The sequence below is a fragment of the Amphibalanus amphitrite genome, unplaced genomic scaffold (assembly GCF_019059575.1).
Source record: "Amphibalanus amphitrite isolate SeventyFive unplaced genomic scaffold, NRLGWU_Aamphi_draft 000287F_arrow, whole genome shotgun sequence".
Lineage (NCBI taxonomy): Eukaryota > Metazoa > Arthropoda > Thecostraca > Balanomorpha > Balanidae > Amphibalanus > Amphibalanus amphitrite.
In genome coordinates, this window is record NW_024881782.1 from 212,873 (window position 1) to 229,733 (window position 16,861).

The following is a 16,861-nucleotide window of genomic DNA, read 5'->3' on the forward strand; positions in this document are numbered from 1 at the left end:
CTGCTGTGTCCATGGCAATTTGCATACCCTTGGGAATGTATGTTCCCCTCTGATACGCTTCTGCTACATGTATTCATGGAAAAGTTGGTCCTGGCGGGACAGGCAGACCGGCGACTCGAGTATGCATTGGATGCGATACATAACGGTCAACATGTCGGTCTGATGTCGCCCTTGACAGAGCTCGTCAGGCACGTCAGTGACCTGACACATCGCCATGCGCTACTGGCATGAAAAGCACCGCGTACTGCACAGATCCTGGCCGAGCGCGAGTTAAACACTCATACATGAGGCACGTATGATTCGATGCGCATTGGGTAGCGAAAATACACAGCCAGCTTCTACTTGCGCGGACCTTGCCTCTGGAAGTCTCCTGGCGCCAGCGCAAACAATATCAAAACGGCCATCGCCGCGAGCCTATTCAGCGTAGGTCGCGTTGGGACCTAATCCCAGTCGACTAGACATAGTGACGTCAAAAGACCAAATACGTCACAGGACCGACGACATACATCGCTCGTCACTTGAAGCACGGATATGACATGACGGCGCATCACTCCAGCAATATCGAGACACTGACGGTCGCCGGCAGGAGCGACACGGAGAGTTACAGCACATCGGCTACAAACTTGGCACCGCGTTATTGAAATACGAAGTCACGGTGCGCCTCAACGTCATGACTGACCAATTATGCTCCGCCGACTTCTGACGTGGCGTCACAACTTACACCGAGTGATACCAGACTCAATACCTCTATTGACTAACGAACTAGTACACAAACATCATACGCAGGTTACAAAAACATCACATCCTCTGTACGAGTCCACACACCACTTCTAACAACGTAAATGATTGACCGCGTCTTACGTCACACCCGGTTGATGACGTCAGGAACATCGGGCAGCGTCAGAGCTGGCTCCTAGAGGCCCGGAAGCGCGACAGAGGCCTCTTGGGAGGTGGGGCATCGCTAGCGGCCAACGGGGGTCCGGCCGGTGTGGTGGTCGCGTCTCGCTCCTCGATCTTGTAAGAGAACACCTGTGGGGTGGATATTGTTGGGTCAGGCTCCGGAGGTAATGCTATTCTGTCAATCAAGAACCACTGTTGATCGGAGGCTAAGAATCTAACAAGTGCCAGAACCAGCGCAAATTTACATAGCTTCAAACATCACCACTCGCTAAAGCGTACACCCACCAGCCTCCCCACCACCTCCCCTTACCTTGGAGAGATCGGGCCGCTCGGGCTCGGCAGTCGGCGGCGGCAGAGGCTCCTCCTGTTCAGCAGAGACGATAGGCACGCTGTCTCCCGCGCCAAGCCAGCGCACCCGTCCGGCCGCGGTCGACACCGCCTCCTTGGCCTCATCGGCTGCCCAGGCGGCGCCGGCGGCCGCCGCAGCCGCCGCCGCCTCGTCCGAGGCTCTGGATGCCTGCGGCAGAGGGCTCCCTGGCCGGCCGTCGGACGGTTTCAGGATCGACACAGGTGTGCTTTCACGGGACCGACTGACAGCGTCCTCAGCCGCCGGCGGGGTGCCGTCCCCGTCTCCTTCCCCGCCGGTGGGCTCGTCCTTATCGTACATATACACTGTGTTAACGCCCGGCTCCCCGGAGAAGGAGACCCGTTTGCGGCGGCCGTCGCCCGTCTGTGGCGCCGGAGACTCGGCCGGGGAGGTGGGTGAGGCCGGCCGACTGTCGTCGTCACTGTCCAGCGCCGGCTCCGGAGTCTCGCGGATGATGACAGAGCCGTCAGAGTCAGAGTCGGCGGCAGAGTCGGCGGCTGAGTCGGCAGCGTCGTCCTCCCCGCCGCCGCCGTCGTCACCGTCGTCGGAGAGCCTGGCGGACACGGCCACAACGATAGCGACTGTTGAGAATACCAATATCAGATGTACTGCATTGTATCGCATTACAACAATACTCATAAGCACAATATCTATTGTCAGGCACATTATCCAAAAAAAAAACAACAACATAGAAATGGGTGCAAATTCATGCTAAATAATATAGGCGCCATACAGCCTCGTTGCTGGAGCGCCCTTAAACACCAAATCATCATCATCGTGCTAAATAATACATAAGTGCCCCTGAACGTCAATGGTGCAAAATCAAATTGCGGTGCACAAACCACTTTCGTTTGTTAGATAACAAACGTAAACTAATGAAAAAGGGGACATTTTCGCAAGCAATCAGGCATCCAGCACCGTAGTCCGTACCTGTCGAGCTCGTCCCTGAGCTCCTCCAGTTTCTCCAGCGCGTCCAGGCGAGCCATGACGTCAGTCTGGTCGGCCACCTGTTGGCGCAGCTCGGCCTCGCGCTGCTTGTGTTCGGCCACCCGGCGACGGTGCTCCTCTGAGCGGGCAGAGGGTGAGGGGTAACTAGCGCATACGATGTGGACTTGTTCATGAAGATGAATAGTGAATACACAAGGCTTTGGCAACCATGCTCGACAGGCTGACACCCCATTGATAGTTGATACTACAGAACTGAAACAACACCAAATCTGGCAGCTGGCCCTAAAATACGCACTACTCAGCACACCGATGATCCTTTCTAATGAAAATGTCGAATCTTTTCCAAGTTCATGAAAATGTGACAAAAGCTCGACATGACACAATATGCCACTAAAGTAGCTCCACTTAACGTTACCCTCGCCACGTTCCATTCTCCCTTCCAATGCAACACACTCTCACTCTAACTTCCTCCACCAGCTCCCCTCCCCCTCCCGTCTCCCCGACCCGGCAGTCCCCACCGCGTTCACTCACCGCGCCACTGTTTCTCTGCTTCCTCGTCTAGCGGCTCCCTGATCTCCTGGACGTCTTTATCAGTCTCCTGGATGGCCGTCGTCTGCTCTCGCCACTTGGTAAACAGCTCCTTCTCCTTCTCCAGGTCTGACACCGTCTTATCACACTCTGCCAAGAGCGAAAGTGGGGTTAGTTAGTGTACACCTGACTAGAAGGGGTATGATACCGTCAGAAGGTGATGGTAAGGCGATCGACCACTCACCAGCGAAAAGCAAGCGCTTTTACACGGTAGTAAATACAGTTAAAATGAAGCAAACCATGCAATGACAATAAGTACCCTTTTAAAATGCACTTGACATCACTTACTTACAGTTTACAATATCATCTATGAATAGCAACAGCCAACGTGCTAGTTTCATAACAAATACAAATTTTGTAACATACAAAATTCGGTATTGAATTGTGAATTTTCGCCATTCACTCGTGTTTCATGTTCTTCCGTTCAGGTCCGATTTCACCAAAACGATGCTACCTTTAACCTTACCCACGCTATCCCTTCCCACCCATCAATATAGGCATCAATACCTCCCGCCACTCACGTTCCAGGCGGCGGTCGACGATACCGCAGGCGGCGTGTGCACTGGTCTTCGCGAACCAGTTGTCACCAAGCAGCACCAGCAGTTCATTGGTGTGCACCAGCCGACCGGGCGCGAACGCCAGCGGTCCCAGCGGCACCGTCACCTGGTGGGACACCTGCTGTGGCAGGGTGGTGAGCCGCTCGCGCAGCGCCCGGTAGTCGTCTGCGTACTTCCGCCAACGGCGCAAGCCCTCCTCGGTGCTGGCCAGTTTCTGTGGGAGGGGAGAGGCAAGGGTGGGGTGGAGGAGGGAGTGAATGAGAGGCGCATTATGCAGGAATATGAGCTGACAAACCCACTTAGCTTATATTGGAGACTGCCATTAGGTTAACTGAGCCATCACCTCTACCCACCTTGTCCTGCTCAGAAACTAGCTTATCAAGCTCTGGGAGATCTCTTATAACTCGCTCAGCCATCATCTTATCCAAATCCTGAGGACCAGCAGCAGCTGGCTCTTCCTTTTCTGCCATCTTCAGTTTGTAGTTATTTCTGCAATGGAGAATGAGATAATTGTTATTGGTTTACACAATACCTATAGTACATGTGGCTATTACTATCTTATCCAACCTCTCAAAACTGGAGAAATTCACTTAATAAAAACATGAAAGGAAAGAAGATATCCTCCTCAGCTTGAAAAGTGGCATGACATATTGATACTTCAAATACTTTTACATAAAACAGCACTTATAGTGAGGTGCAACTTATAACAAAGGTGCCATAAGTTATACCTCACCACCCGTGTCCCGTCAAGTCAGGTAAGGTTAGGTACATTAGGTAGGATAAGGTCAGGTTAGATGATGAGGTTTTTGTATTTCTGATGGTAGTGTACCTTCTTTCAGAACTAACGATTTCATGGCCAATTATCTAGGTTGATATATGGCTTGCATGGTTCGTAAAGGCGACTTTCACCTTACTTTTCAAATCAAAATACCATAGCGGCCAGCATATACGTGGAGACCATAAAACATCCTGTTCGGACCATAAATATAATTTATTATGTTCAGACCATAAATATAATTCATTGTAGGGTCAAGTGCCAGGTCAGGTAGGTCTAAGGCCAAGGCGCTTGCGGCTCGCTCACCAGTCACCACCCCACCATTTGACTGCGCCAGAGCCCACAAATCAAAATGAAACGTGGGAGGCACGGAAGGCACACATCAAATCAGATACATTTATCATAATAACGATGATATTGCACAAATATTACAGAAATATCCATGATCAACGATCCCAATCCCCCGCGATCTCTACCACGCGCATGTGATTGATTGCTGCATTTCTGGCGCATATGAGACATATTTTAAGAAAACTACTTATGAATACTCAATTTGATGACATCATAAAACCTTACCTAGGATTTAAAAGAAATGATAAATTGTTTTGAAATTTATCTGACATACTCTTTTTGGAATTTTATTTCTTTATTTCAATCAAATTTCAAAAGTCTTACAAAATATTTAGCTAAATCTGAAATTTTGAACCTTCCTCACTTCATAAGAACAAATCAAGTCCAACGATTTCGCATTTTTCATTACGTCAGAACCTTTCGCAATTACGTTTCATTCTTCACGATTCACAATGAATTGAGGGATTGAGGATTGAGTGCATTGCAAGGCCATAGTGCATTACGCTAAAAGCATTTATCCAACATTTATCGGTATCGACATTGCCCCTGCTGGTTGCGTGCTGGTTGTCATTTATTAGAATATGAGCTCAGGTAGATATAATAAATGAAAATGCCATCGATAGCCTTGATTTGATAGCCTTGAGTTTCAATCGCATCACTGAAATGTTAGCATAATTTAGCTATAAGCACATAACAGTAGTACTGTTATCTAATATCTACTGTTATCTACTACTGTTATCTGTGCTATAAGTAATGTCATTGAATTGAATTGACCATGATATTTGTCAGTCTGGTTAAAAATAAAACATCAGTTGTAGAGGCTTACCCCCCCCCCAGACTGGAAAAAATTCATATTACTGCCGACATGTCCAGCGTAATGGCCAGATTGTGCCAAAATTTTGGTGGTGTCTAGCATAGCTGCTAAAATTTTTGGTGCTCAGGTGAACTAAGAAATTTTGGCACAAATGGACATTTATCAGCCAGGCACCACTGGTCACGAATATTGTTCAAACCAATTGTACTGTACTTACCCATCATTGCCTTCCTCCAGCAGGTAGAACTGATTACTTTTGAGCCATCATGTCCACACCAACATCGGGCGGCACAGTGTCCCGGCTGGCACTGAAGCAGACGCCACTGGACACATGGTCCACACGGGAGCACCTGGCCCTGGCTTCTGCAGTGGTGCGCAGTGGCGACCAGAACTGGATGTCGGTCAGCCGGGCCATGCGCGGCCTGGCCGACCCGGGCCGGCCGCCCGACTGGTGCTCTCAGAAGAACTGTGCCCAACAGTACACCCGTCTGCTCGAGCTGGTCGACACACCGCGACGAAAACGGGAGCGTGGCGAGACTAACGACACACCCGGCGAGAGCATCGTGCGTAAACTGCGCCAGGACAGGACGGACGAGCTGCGCCGACAGGTCACCGAGACGCGGACGGCGTACGCGGCGCTCAAGGCGCAGATCCGCCAGCTGCGCTCAGGTCAGCTGGATGCCAAGCTGGACGAGATCCAGCGGGAGATCCAGGCGGAGAAGGACGCCGACGCTCAGGAGCAGGAGCGCCAGCGGCAGTGGCTGGCCGACCGCGAAGCACAGAAGCTGGCCGTGCAGCAGGCGCTGCGCGCGCAGGTGACCAAAGCGCCGCCGCCGCCGCCGAAGCGCCGGAAGCTGACGCTGGACCGGCGGGACAGCAGTCCGTCCGAGACGGGCTCGGCGCTCTCGGAGGCGGACTTTGCCGACAGCCCGGTGTCGGAGGCGCCGGCAGCGGAGGTGAGCGGCGACGAGGCCAGTCGTGACGCCGCCGACCAGCGCCCGGCGCCGGCCTCGCCGCTGCTCACCTCTCTTCTGCGCTCACCGTCTTCAGGCCGACCGGCCGCAGCCGAGTCGAGCACCGTCACGCCGCCGGCCGGCTCTTCGACGCTGTCCCGTCTGTTGGAGCTGCCGCCCGGCTCGGCCGGTCTGCCGAGGACGAACCTCTTCCCCGAACAGAACGGGGAGACGACGGAGCAGAAGACCCCGACGGAAGTGAAGCAGGAGAGGACGGAGACGGCACCGGCGGAAACTCCGACGCCGACTCCGACCCCGACTCCGACCCCTACTCCGACTCCGACTCCGCCCCAGCGGGCCGAGCCGGCCGTCGAACCGGCCGTGACGCCTGAGACGGTGAAGTCGGAGCCAGCGCCGGCGGCGGAGAGAAGCTCTTCAAAGGAGGAGAGCAAGGACGGTGGAACGTCGAATGTTGCAGTGAGTAAGCCAGCCGTTCCAGCTGCCACGGCCGCCACCTCTGCTACCATCATTGTTGCGTCGACTACCGCAACCTCAGTCACAGCAAGCTCGACCTCTGGAAGCATCGCCAGCGCCGCCGCCACTGTAACTGTCCCTGCTCCCACCGCTGCTGCTTCTACTGGAGCCGCAGCTGGCACCAATACCGCCACCGCCACCGCTGGCACGACTGCCACGACGTCTACCGCTATCGCCAGTACCGAGACACGAGTGAGCGCTGCCGCCGCTCCATCTAAAGCTACTGAGGAGAGCGCTCCTGTCGCTGTCACTGCACCAACGCCAGACCCACCGGCCGCAAAGAAAGTCACCGCGGCTCAATCAAAAACTCAGCGAGTGTCCGAATCAGAGACCAAATCTGCCTCCGAAACAGCGCAAAAAGAGGTTAAGACTGAGCCGGAATCGGACCCGAAGCCGAAATCGAAACCTGCTGAGCCCGCCCCGATGGAGGTGGAGACGCCACAGGAGCCTGCGCCGGTGACGAGCGAGATAATCGCCGTCTCCGTCGCTGCCGGTGGTGACGGCGACGGTCCCCGAGCGCCGACCGTCCCGACGCCGGCCGTGATAAAGCAGGAGCCCGTCGAGGCTGAGGAGGAGCCGGCTCCGGCGCCGGAGCCGGCCGCCGCGGCCACCTCTCCTCCCAAGGAGGCGGCGCAGTCTGTCGAGGAGCCGCCGCCGCGTCCCCCGCCTCCTCCCGTGAAGGAGGAGCGTGACGAGAGTGACGCCGAGTCGGCCACCTCTCTGGGTCCGGTGGTGCGCGCGCGCAGTGTCTCTGCGCGCAGTGAGCCTGCCTCGCAGGAGTCTGTGCCCAGCAGCCCGGCGTCTGGCGTGCTCAGTGGCGATGACGAGGAGCGACGCGACTACAAACTCTGGAAGAAGTCCATCCTACTCTTGTGGCGTGAGTTTGCTGCTCACCGACACGCCTCCAAGTTCGCGAGGCCAATCACGAACGATCAGGCGAGTAACTACCGGGCCATCGTCAAAATGCCCATGGACCTTGCACAGCTCAAACGCAATGTGGAGAGCGGAGTCGTGACAACCACGGCGCAGTTCCAGCGTGACCTGATGCTCATGTTCTGTAACGCAATGATGTTCAACTCCACTGACCATGAGGTACACCGGTTCGCGCGTGAGATGCAGGCTGAGTGTGTGGAAAAACTACAGCTTCTGACTCAGGGAGATCAGCCAGCGAGCACGCCCATCAAACGGCGGGAGACTCGCGAGTCATCACGCGATGAGATGAAGAGGAAGAGATCGACGGACGAGCGGCCCACGCCGACCAGGAAGAGACGATAGGGGGAGACGGGGAGACGGCCGTGATGGAGACACGGAGACGGAGACTCAGAGCTGACGGGACTGCTGGTGAGTGGTGAGTGTGTACTGAGTGAGTGATGAGTGCGCACTGAATGTGTGTGAAGTGCGCACCGAATGATTGAATGGTGAGTGAGTTGTTGGAGTGGTGTTTGAAGTGTAACAGTCCTCACTCTGAGAACTTTGGGGCTGTTGTCTATTCGTTGACAGGACTGGATAGACACTGGCTCGATGTTGGACACATTTTGCGTATGGCGAGGACGATTGAGCACGATCCCGGCCCGGACAAACAAGGCTTCCTGCTCATTTCGCCCAGTTAAACTGATGTTCGTACCCGATGTGAAGCATTATTTGCATTTTCTCGCGTTCGGCTGTCAATTAGGGTAGTATCATAATCATTGTGTTGCTCTGCCTTGGATTTGTTCACACAGCCCTTCCAATACATTCATTCTACTCAATATGTGTTTAAGATTAATGAAATAATTGGCTTTTAACGAGTGCAATGATCTCTCTCTCTCTCTCTCTCTCTCTCTCTCTCTCTCTCTCTCTCTCTCTCTCCTCCCTCCTCTAACTCATTCCTTTCTCTCTCCTCTCTGTCTCCGTCTCTCTGCGATGTCATTACAATGCCCTCACCACACAGTACACACAGCTCATATGCAGGCGAGAGAAACGTCCGAAGGCAGGAGTTTATTTAGACTTGCACTTGGCAGCAGCGAAGTAATCTGCCTTAGTAACAGGGAACCAAGGGAACCCTGTGCGACACCCAGTTAGAGCGCGATACCAGCGCCGCCATGCGGTACTCGTACGTTAGCAGCGCCATCGGGCGGCTATCGCCGAAAACTCACAACACTACAGGCACCAAAGTTCTTTGTTGAGTCATAGACCACTATATACCCAAATAGTGGTCTATGGTTGAGTGGTATATAGTGGTCTATGGTTGAGTTTGTTTTGTTTGTTTTGTTGGGTTAGGCCCTTTCTGTCTGACAAGACCATTGCAGAGCTGGGAAGCTGATAGGAATAAGGGGAGACATTGGTTTGGGTATGTGCCCTAGCGAGTCACCGGGGCTGAGACCGCCCCGACCAAAGTTCTAAGTTCTTGCTCTGCATTACACGAATATATTTTCCACATGACCAACATAACACACTAAGTTCACGAATGATTTTGTACACGTCAAGGCAGAGCGACTTCCCTCATCCAGTAGAGCATCGTTCCTGAGTGGTACACCTCCGGGTTGTGCCACGGACTGTGGTGGTGGGCGCCGTGTGAGTGGTGGCTAACGAGAGTCCCCCACCACTCTGTCCTCGAGGCCGTCGTCAGAACGGGAAACATTTTGTAAGGATTGTCGTGAAGACCTGTGTTGACCCAAGGCATTCTTCTTTTGATTCCATCGTTCTTGTAAGTCCAGTTGTCAAATCTTCTGACGAGGCTGACCTCCGTCTGTGTGCCCGTCTCGTCGACGAAGCTGTAGTGTTTGGGAGCGAACCAGACGCCGCCCCAGCGCTGGCGGCCCTTTTCCGCCTGCGCCTCGATCCGGTAGGCAAACTTGTCGCTGGTACTGAGGTCACGGATGGTGTCGGCGTACCGCAGGATCGAGTAGTCATCCGACAGAGAAGGGGAGAACACATTACGGGCGAAAATGCTGAGTGGGTCCCAGCCGATTTTGGAGATGGCAGTCACAAGTAGCGTCCAGCCGCCGCCGTCGTGGCTGAAGTCGCACAGCACCGGCACCGGCAGTCCGGTGAGCCAGTAGACGCCGTCCTGGGCGACGCCCTGCCGCTGCAACTGCAGACAGGAACGGGCGCAGGCGCGCTCGGCCGGCTCCTGGTAGGTGGCCGCTCCGCCGGGCAGAGAAGTGTAACAGTCCTCACTCTGAGAACTTTGGGGCTGTTGTCTATTCGTTGACAGGACTGGATAGACACTGGCTCGATGTTGGACACATTTTGCGTATGGCGAGGACGATTGAGCACGATCCCGGCCCGGACAAACAAGGCTTCCTGCTCATTTCGCCCAGTTAAACTGATGTTCGTACCCGATGTGAAGCATTATTTGCATTTTCTCGCGTTCGGCTGTCAATTAGGGTAGTATCATAATCATTGTGTTGCTCTGCCTTGGATTTGTTCACACAGCCCTTCCAATACATTCATTCTACTCAATATGTGTTTAAGATTAATGAAATAATTGGCTTTTAACGAGTGCAATGATCTCTCTCTCTCTCTCTCTCTCTCTCTCTCTCTCTCTCTCTCTCTCTCTCTCTCTCTCTCTCTCTCTCCTCCCTCCTCTAACTCATTCCTTTCTCTCTCCTCTCTGTCTCCGTCTCTCTGCGATGTCATTACAATGCCCTCACCACACAGTACACACAGCTCATATGCAGGCGAGAGAAACGTCCGAAGGCAGGAGTTTATTTAGACTTGCACTTGGCAGCAGCGAAGTAATCTGCCTTAGTAACAGGGAACCAAGGGAACCCTGTGCGACACCCAGTTAGAGCGCGATACCAGCGCCGCCATGCGGTACTCGTACGTTAGCAGCGCCATCGGGCGGCTATCGCCGAAAACTCACAACACTACAGGCACCAAAGTTCTTTGTTGAGTCATAGACCACTATATACCCAAATAGTGGTCTATGGTTGAGTGGTATATAGTGGTCTATGGTTGAGTTTGTTTTGTTTGTTTTGTTGGGTTAGGCCCTTTCTGTCTGACAAGACCATTGCAGAGCTGGGAAGCTGATAGGAATAAGGGGAGACATTGGTTTGGGTATGTGCCCTAGCGAGTCACCGGGGCTGAGACCGCCCCGACCAAAGTTCTAAGTTCTTGCTCTGCATTACACGAATATATTTTCCACATGACCAACATAACACACTAAGTTCACGAATGATTTTGTACACGTCAAGGCAGAGCGACTTCCCTCATCCAGTAGAGCATCGTTCCTGAGTGGTACACCTCCGGGTTGTGCCACGGACTGTGGTGGTGGGCGCCGTGTGAGTGGTGGCTAACGAGAGTCCCCCACCACTCTGTCCTCGAGGCCGTCGTCAGAACGGGAAACATTTTGTAAGGATTGTCGTGAAGACCTGTGTTGACCCAAGGCATTCTTCTTTTGATTCCATCGTTCTTGTAAGTCCAGTTGTCAAATCTTCTGACGAGGCTGACCTCCGTCTGTGTGCCCGTCTCGTCGACGAAGCTGTAGTGTTTGGGAGCGAACCAGACGCCGCCCCAGCGCTGGCGGCCCTTTTCCGCCTGCGCCTCGATCCGGTAGGCAAACTTGTCGCTGGTACTGAGGTCACGGATGGTGTCGGCGTACCGCAGGATCGAGTAGTCATCCGACAGAGAAGGGGAGAACACATTACGGGCGAAAATGCTGAGTGGGTCCCAGCCGATTTTGGAGATGGCAGTCACAAGTAGCGTCCAGCCGCCGCCGTCGTGGCTGAAGTCGCACAGCACCGGCACCGGCAGTCCGGTGAGCCAGTAGACGCCGTCCTGGGCGACGCCCTGCCGCTGCAACTGCAGACAGGAACGGGCGCAGGCGCGCTCGGCCGGCTCCTGGTAGGTGGCCGCTCCGCCGGGCAGAGGAGCGGGCCGCTGCTGACAGGCCGGCTCCTGATTCTGACCCGCCTCCTGGGGCTGGCCCCCGACTGGAGTCGCCTCTGGCTGCTCCCTCGGCCGCCTCACGAGGTCCCCCTCGGCCGGCGTCGGAGCTGGCGTGCCCTGCGGTGCCTGCTCAGTCTCGACACTCACCTCCGCTGTCCCGGGCGGGCTGACCCCAGTTTGAGCCCGCTCCTGACGCCGCTCAGACTGCGGGGGAGGTCGGCAGGCGCCGACCGGCCCTGTCGACCCGTCCCGGCCGCCGCCGGCCAGCACCGACAGCTGCAGCGCCGTCACGTCGTGGACGACCGAGTCGAGCCGCAGCTGCTGTCGCGTCAGCTCGGCCAGCGCCCGGTGTCCGGCGTCGGCGCCCGCCTGCAGCTGCTCCAGCCGGCCGGCCAGCTGCGCCAGCTGCCAGCCGCACTGGGCGCGCGACACGGCGCCCTCGACCAGCGGGTTCAGCAGCGCCGACAGCTGCTCGGCTGCCGACGGCTGGTAGGAGACGGCTGGCGGCGGCTGGTCGGCTGGTGGTGGCTGCTGGGAGGGCAGCGCTGCCGCCACCGTCAGCACCGAGAGGAGACACGCCATCCGGCGGACAGCCATTTCGGCTGCTGAGTGAGCGACAGCGGGGTAGTAGAGACCTTCACTGATGCGGCGGGGAATACAGTCCAGCCAGCAACTACCACCTCGCTGATAAGAGTCCACCGGGCGCCGACAGCAAGCCGACGGCTGACAGATTCACAGCTCCAATGACCGGGCAGTCTGGGTGTGCTGTGTGATCTACTGGTGGCTTATATTAGTGGAACGGGGCTAGGAACCTCCGCTACTGGTCGTTGGACATGTGATTCCTCACTATGTGACATGTGTTTATACACAAATTGCCAGACACGACTTGGAATTTTAAGCCCGGCCTTTCCACATCAAATGGACTGGTGCAAACTGCTTTATAAACATTAACCTACCGATAGAGTGGAATTTCAAATTGCGCAATCCCACCAAATCCTGAACGTAACTCTCCTAATTATGCGATTGAATCCAACAACTAACTTTAACCCGCGCCCCGTAGGGCTACCGGCGGACCCTACCTATATACTCTGGACCCTACCACCCGTAGGGGGGGGGGGCGTTTAGGCCCCCCCCTAAGATCTCGGAAATTTACCGGCCGATTTTCAAAATTCAAACGGCGTTCGATAGTTCCACCGGGGAACTACCTTGTGATTAAATTTCATGGACCTAGGTCAAACCGATGACGTCACAGGTCAGGTCAAAGGTCAGATTTTCACCGTTCACAGGCATTTCAAGAAATGTGTTGTGAAATCGATTAAATTGGTAAGTTATTGAAAACCATCGATGGTACATTGTTCGTCAAACACACTTCGCTATCTGAGGTCACTGACACCAGGTCAGGTCACGGGCGTATCTGAGGTCAGTCCACCGGACGTCGGGCCCGGCAGGGCCTATAGGCAGCCCGAAAGGGGTCCGCTTTTGGGCCTAGCCAAGGCCAGTTTGAGGCCAGTAAGGCCAAAAAACGGAAGTGCCTGCGCAGGCCTCAGAAGGATTTGTTTGAACCTTGGGGTTCGCGGATGGGCCCCTTGCCCTGCCAAGCCACAAACGGGTCCGAAACTGGACCCCTCGGCCCCACTTTTGGATAGAGCCAGGGCAATTTGGAGCCAGACAGGACCCCAGAAGCGGAAGGACCCCTTACAGAAAAATTAGAAGGATATGCTCCGAAGGATACCTATGTTCGGAAGGATATGTTCGGGCTTAACCCTATTCCGGGCGGGGGGCCTTTAAGGCCCCCCCTTCAGGTTTTTCTTGTGCCATTGCCAAACGCAAGACTGAAAGCTCATACTCGGTGACTTTTTCTAAACATTCATTGCGCACATTTTGACAAAAAAAAGTTGCCGGGTCAGGTCAGGTCATGTCACCAGAGGCGGTTTGTTGACCCCACCTCAGAAAAGTTTTGTAATCACGCCAGAGCTAGAGTTTTTGACTGATCAATTTCTTCTCTTCAGGTTTTAGTGAGGGTACCGGCATGTGCAATTTGTATATCTCAGAATTTTTATATCTGTGACCTGAGGTCATGCCAGACTCGTGACCTTTACATTGCAAGCCTATGGGAAAATATTGAAACGCCTCCTGCTTCGTGTAAACGAGTCAAAACCACCAAATTCTTTCAGTATTATGGAAGATTATCTCATCGGTGATGATCCTGGTGCCGCTTATTGACAGGGGCACCGGGAAAGGTCATCTGAGACTGAGGTCATGTGGCGTCATAAATAGTTTTCTGTCAATAAATCACGACATGATGGTGCTTAAGACTTGTAAGTGGTACCAAACTGCTCGCCTGGTCAAAGCGCGTCGTTTGGTATGCAGCATGACCATACCCCATAACCTCATTGGTGAATGACCTGACCTTGACCTTAGGTCAAATTTCAAATTCACCTGTGAAGGTCACCGCATACTTATTTCGAATCGCCTCGACGAGAGCAACAAAAAATGTATTAATTTTATGTCTCTATGTTTCTTAGTTTTTAAGTTAGGTATATAAGTAAATAATTCCAAAACATTTTATCGTTGATGACCTCTGGTGACCTCAATATTGACCTGACCCGAAAATGTTTTATGTAAAAGTTGTAGATCTTTAAACGACCTATCAAACGCCGTTTGCTGTTAGTCGCTCCGATGTGTAGTTTTTGAGATCTGAAGGGGGGGGGGCCGAAAAGGCCCCCCTCCGCCCAGAATCGAACCTTTCAGAGCCCGCCCGGAATAGGGTTAGGGATAGGCTATGCTCTATGGATATGCTCTATGGCCCTGCCGGGGTCCCTTATCGGGCTCGAAAGTCCCGCTTTCGCACTAATTGGCCCTGGCAGAAGTTATGGAAAGCGGATCCGAAAAAAATCCTCTTCTGGGCCCAGTCACAGGGACATCTTGGCCTTTCCGGACCCTAGAAGTGGAAGGACCCGCTGATAAGACCTTGTCCAGGCTTTCTGGTCCAAAAAGGGCCCCATGTGGCCTTGACTGTGCCCATACGGGTCCCTGGCTGGGCCCCAAAAGTGAACCAGGCCAAGCCAACGACAACCCGGGGCCCGGGGGCCGGGATGTCCACAAAAGCTGAAGGACCCGCTCAGAATGCCTTGAACCGGGCCTTTGAACCCGCGCCCCACTGGGGTCTGCGTATAACGCGCCTTACTGGGGGGGGGGGGGGGGGGGGAGGGCTATTCACAGCCCCCAATTCTAATTCCGAAACTACTGGGCCGATCGTCAAAATTCAAACGGTGTCTGATAGCCCCGGAATAACTGTAGAGTGAAACCTTATCCCGCGCCCCGCTGGGGGGGGGGGGCAGAATTTGCCCCCCTCCCGTTTTTCGCTAATAACTTCTAAACGCGTTATGCCAGCGACGTCAAACTTTCAGTACCTTATCTCACACCAATTTGACAGGTTCCCTGAAAATTTTAGCGAAATCTGTCGGTATATATTTTTGAGAAATTGACGTTTTGGTGACGTGATGTTCGCCATTTTCGCCTAAAAAAACGGCAAAATTTCCAACGCCGCTAACATCTTCATTTTTAAAGGAATAAAGACGTAACAAAAAAGGTTATACGTGATTCTACTTTGTCTATCAAATGGCTATCTCGGTTTTTGAAAATTTTGGATTTGGGCCCAAATTTTTTCAAAAACTGACTTTTTTGAAAAAATAATTATGAAATCCAAAATTTTGAGTGTATCGAAAAAACAGAATAAATGTCAGAGGAGTGGTCTATGTGCACCTACATACCAATTTTTAGAAGAATCGGTTCAAAAATGTGGGAGTCATTCAAAATTTTATGACGTCACGACACACAAAATTTTTGAAAAATGATTTTTTGGAAGTTCTAGACCTCGCACGGAAACAAAAATAGCACCATTCGATTCGCCGTGAAAAACTGCATCAGATAGATACCTTTTTAGGCCTTAACAACCAACTTCAAAATTTGACCTCACTTGACCTGACCTCGACCTGAAATTCATCCAGAGGTGGTCCATATCACTTATTGAGTGTGCCTATTGAAGTCTATGGGTAAAATGATCCATAAAACATGTGTCGCACATGCCCTTTCTATATTTTGTTTTTGGTGACCTGACCTGACCTGACCTGACCTTGACCTTGACCTTTGAATGACATTGCATGCAACGAATATTCTCTTGGTAGTCTAAGAACACGTTTTGGGCAATCAGTCTCAGTCCATTCTTCGGCAACTACGGTGCAAGGCCGATACTGTAGAAACTTGCATTTTGTACCCTTGACCTGACCTTGACCTGACCTCTGACCTACTTAAGCAAAAAAATGGATTCTTAAGATCCACCTTGTTGAGAGCTTTCGATTGCCGTTTTCCCCGTCTTTCTACGACCATCGGTTCGGAAGTTAGACAGGGGGGGGGCAGAATCTGCCCCCCCCCCCCCCAGCAGGGCGCGTATGGCTGAATAGCCCAGCGGGGCGCGGGTTATTTCATTGACCTCAAGGTCACCGATGACTTCACAGGTCAGGTCAAAAATAAAAATTATCGATGTTTGGCTTGTTCAGCTTGGTAGAAGCAAAGGTTGGCTTCTTATGAAAAGATTGTGTGTGAAATTTGCGACACGGATGGGCAAAAATGTATTTTTGCTAGCATTGTAGGTACCTACTTTTGTTTGGTCCCATTACCTAACTGCAACAATGATCTTTCTTTGACCGACTGGAAAGTAAACATACCTGGCTAAAGATGTCTTATTGATTGTGGCGACCTTTCCAACAAAAGTTACCACTAATCGTAACACAACATAGGGAGCCGAGTTAGGAATTAGGAAAGGAAGTCCTCGATAGCTTACGATCGGAGCATTATAACGCTACGAAGCAAGTCGAAAAATTCGTGTACATACGAGTACGTGTATATGTATTTCCATTCCATCGCCAAAGTGCTGTACAGTCGGCATTCTGCTTCATTATTTCACAATGCTGGATGCTGGTTCTTATTATGTCAATTCGCACCGCGGCACTAGGATGTCAACGTTCCGGTTAATTCATTATTACAACGTTTATTTTCACTCTACCAGCATACGAGTATGTTTACCATGCTGTGTGCGTCATTTGATGTGGAAAGGCCGGGCTTATACAGTCCAGCCGTATCGGACAGTTTGTAAATAAGCACAACGTGAGGAATCACATGTCCAACGACCAATATCGAAGG

The 16,861-nt window shown here is 52.8% G+C and overlaps 2 protein-coding genes across 6 annotated transcripts; one reads left to right on the top strand and one right to left on the bottom strand.

Annotated features, from left to right (window-relative positions):
- Positions 1-53: 53 nt before the first annotated feature.
- LOC122387463 (unconventional prefoldin RPB5 interactor-like) lies at positions 54-4,635 on the bottom strand. 3 transcript variants are annotated; one of them, XM_043377679.1, is made up of 7 exons: positions 4,612-4,635; positions 3,714-3,849; positions 3,325-3,574; positions 2,747-2,893; positions 2,198-2,333; positions 1,211-1,820; positions 54-1,029 (listed from the first exon to the last, which is right to left on the bottom strand). In XM_043377679.1, exons 2-7 carry the CDS (start codon positions 3,828-3,830, stop codon positions 901-903), a joined length of 1,389 nt encoding a protein of 462 aa, XP_043233614.1. In that variant the 5' UTR covers positions 3,831-3,849; positions 4,612-4,635; the 3' UTR covers positions 54-900. The 3 variants fall into 3 exon arrangements, with proteins under 3 accessions (XP_043233614.1, XP_043233615.1, XP_043233617.1); XM_043377680.1 differs by having other exon boundaries at positions 4,568-4,632; XM_043377682.1 differs by having other exon boundaries at positions 4,442-4,616.
- Positions 4,636-4,935: 300 nt separating this feature from the next.
- LOC122387465 (bromodomain-containing protein 8-like) lies at positions 4,936-8,535 on the top strand. Of its 3 annotated transcripts, none has more exons than XM_043377687.1 (2): positions 4,936-5,077; positions 5,538-8,535. In XM_043377687.1, the coding sequence occupies exon 2, from the start codon at positions 5,567-5,569 to the stop codon at positions 8,060-8,062; it is 2,496 nt and encodes an 831-aa protein (XP_043233622.1). In that variant the 5' UTR covers positions 4,936-5,077; positions 5,538-5,566; the 3' UTR covers positions 8,063-8,535. The 3 variants fall into 3 exon arrangements, with proteins under 3 accessions (XP_043233622.1, XP_043233623.1, XP_043233624.1); XM_043377688.1 differs by having other exon boundaries at positions 4,937-5,017; XM_043377689.1 differs by having other exon boundaries at positions 4,948-5,077; positions 5,541-8,535.
- Positions 8,536-16,861: the final 8,326 nt, after the last annotated feature.

Excerpts from the sequence above, each read along its gene's own strand:
- LOC122387463 (XM_043377679.1), bottom strand. The coding sequence starts at position 3,830 with ATGGCAGAAAAGGAAGAGCCAGCTGCTGCTGGTCCTCAGGATTTGGAT. Across the intron at positions 2,894-3,324 it reads CGTCGACCGCCGCCTGGAAC|AGTGTGATAAGACGGTGTCA; the intron begins GTGAGTGGCGGG and ends CGCTCTTGGCAG. Across the intron at positions 1,821-2,197 it reads CTCAGGGACGAGCTCGACAG|GCTCTCCGACGACGGTGACG; the intron begins GTACGGACTACG and ends CGTGTCCGCCAG.
- LOC122387465 (XM_043377687.1), top strand. The coding sequence starts at position 5,567 with ATGTCCACACCAACATCGGGCGGCACAGTGTCCCGGCTGGCACTGAAG.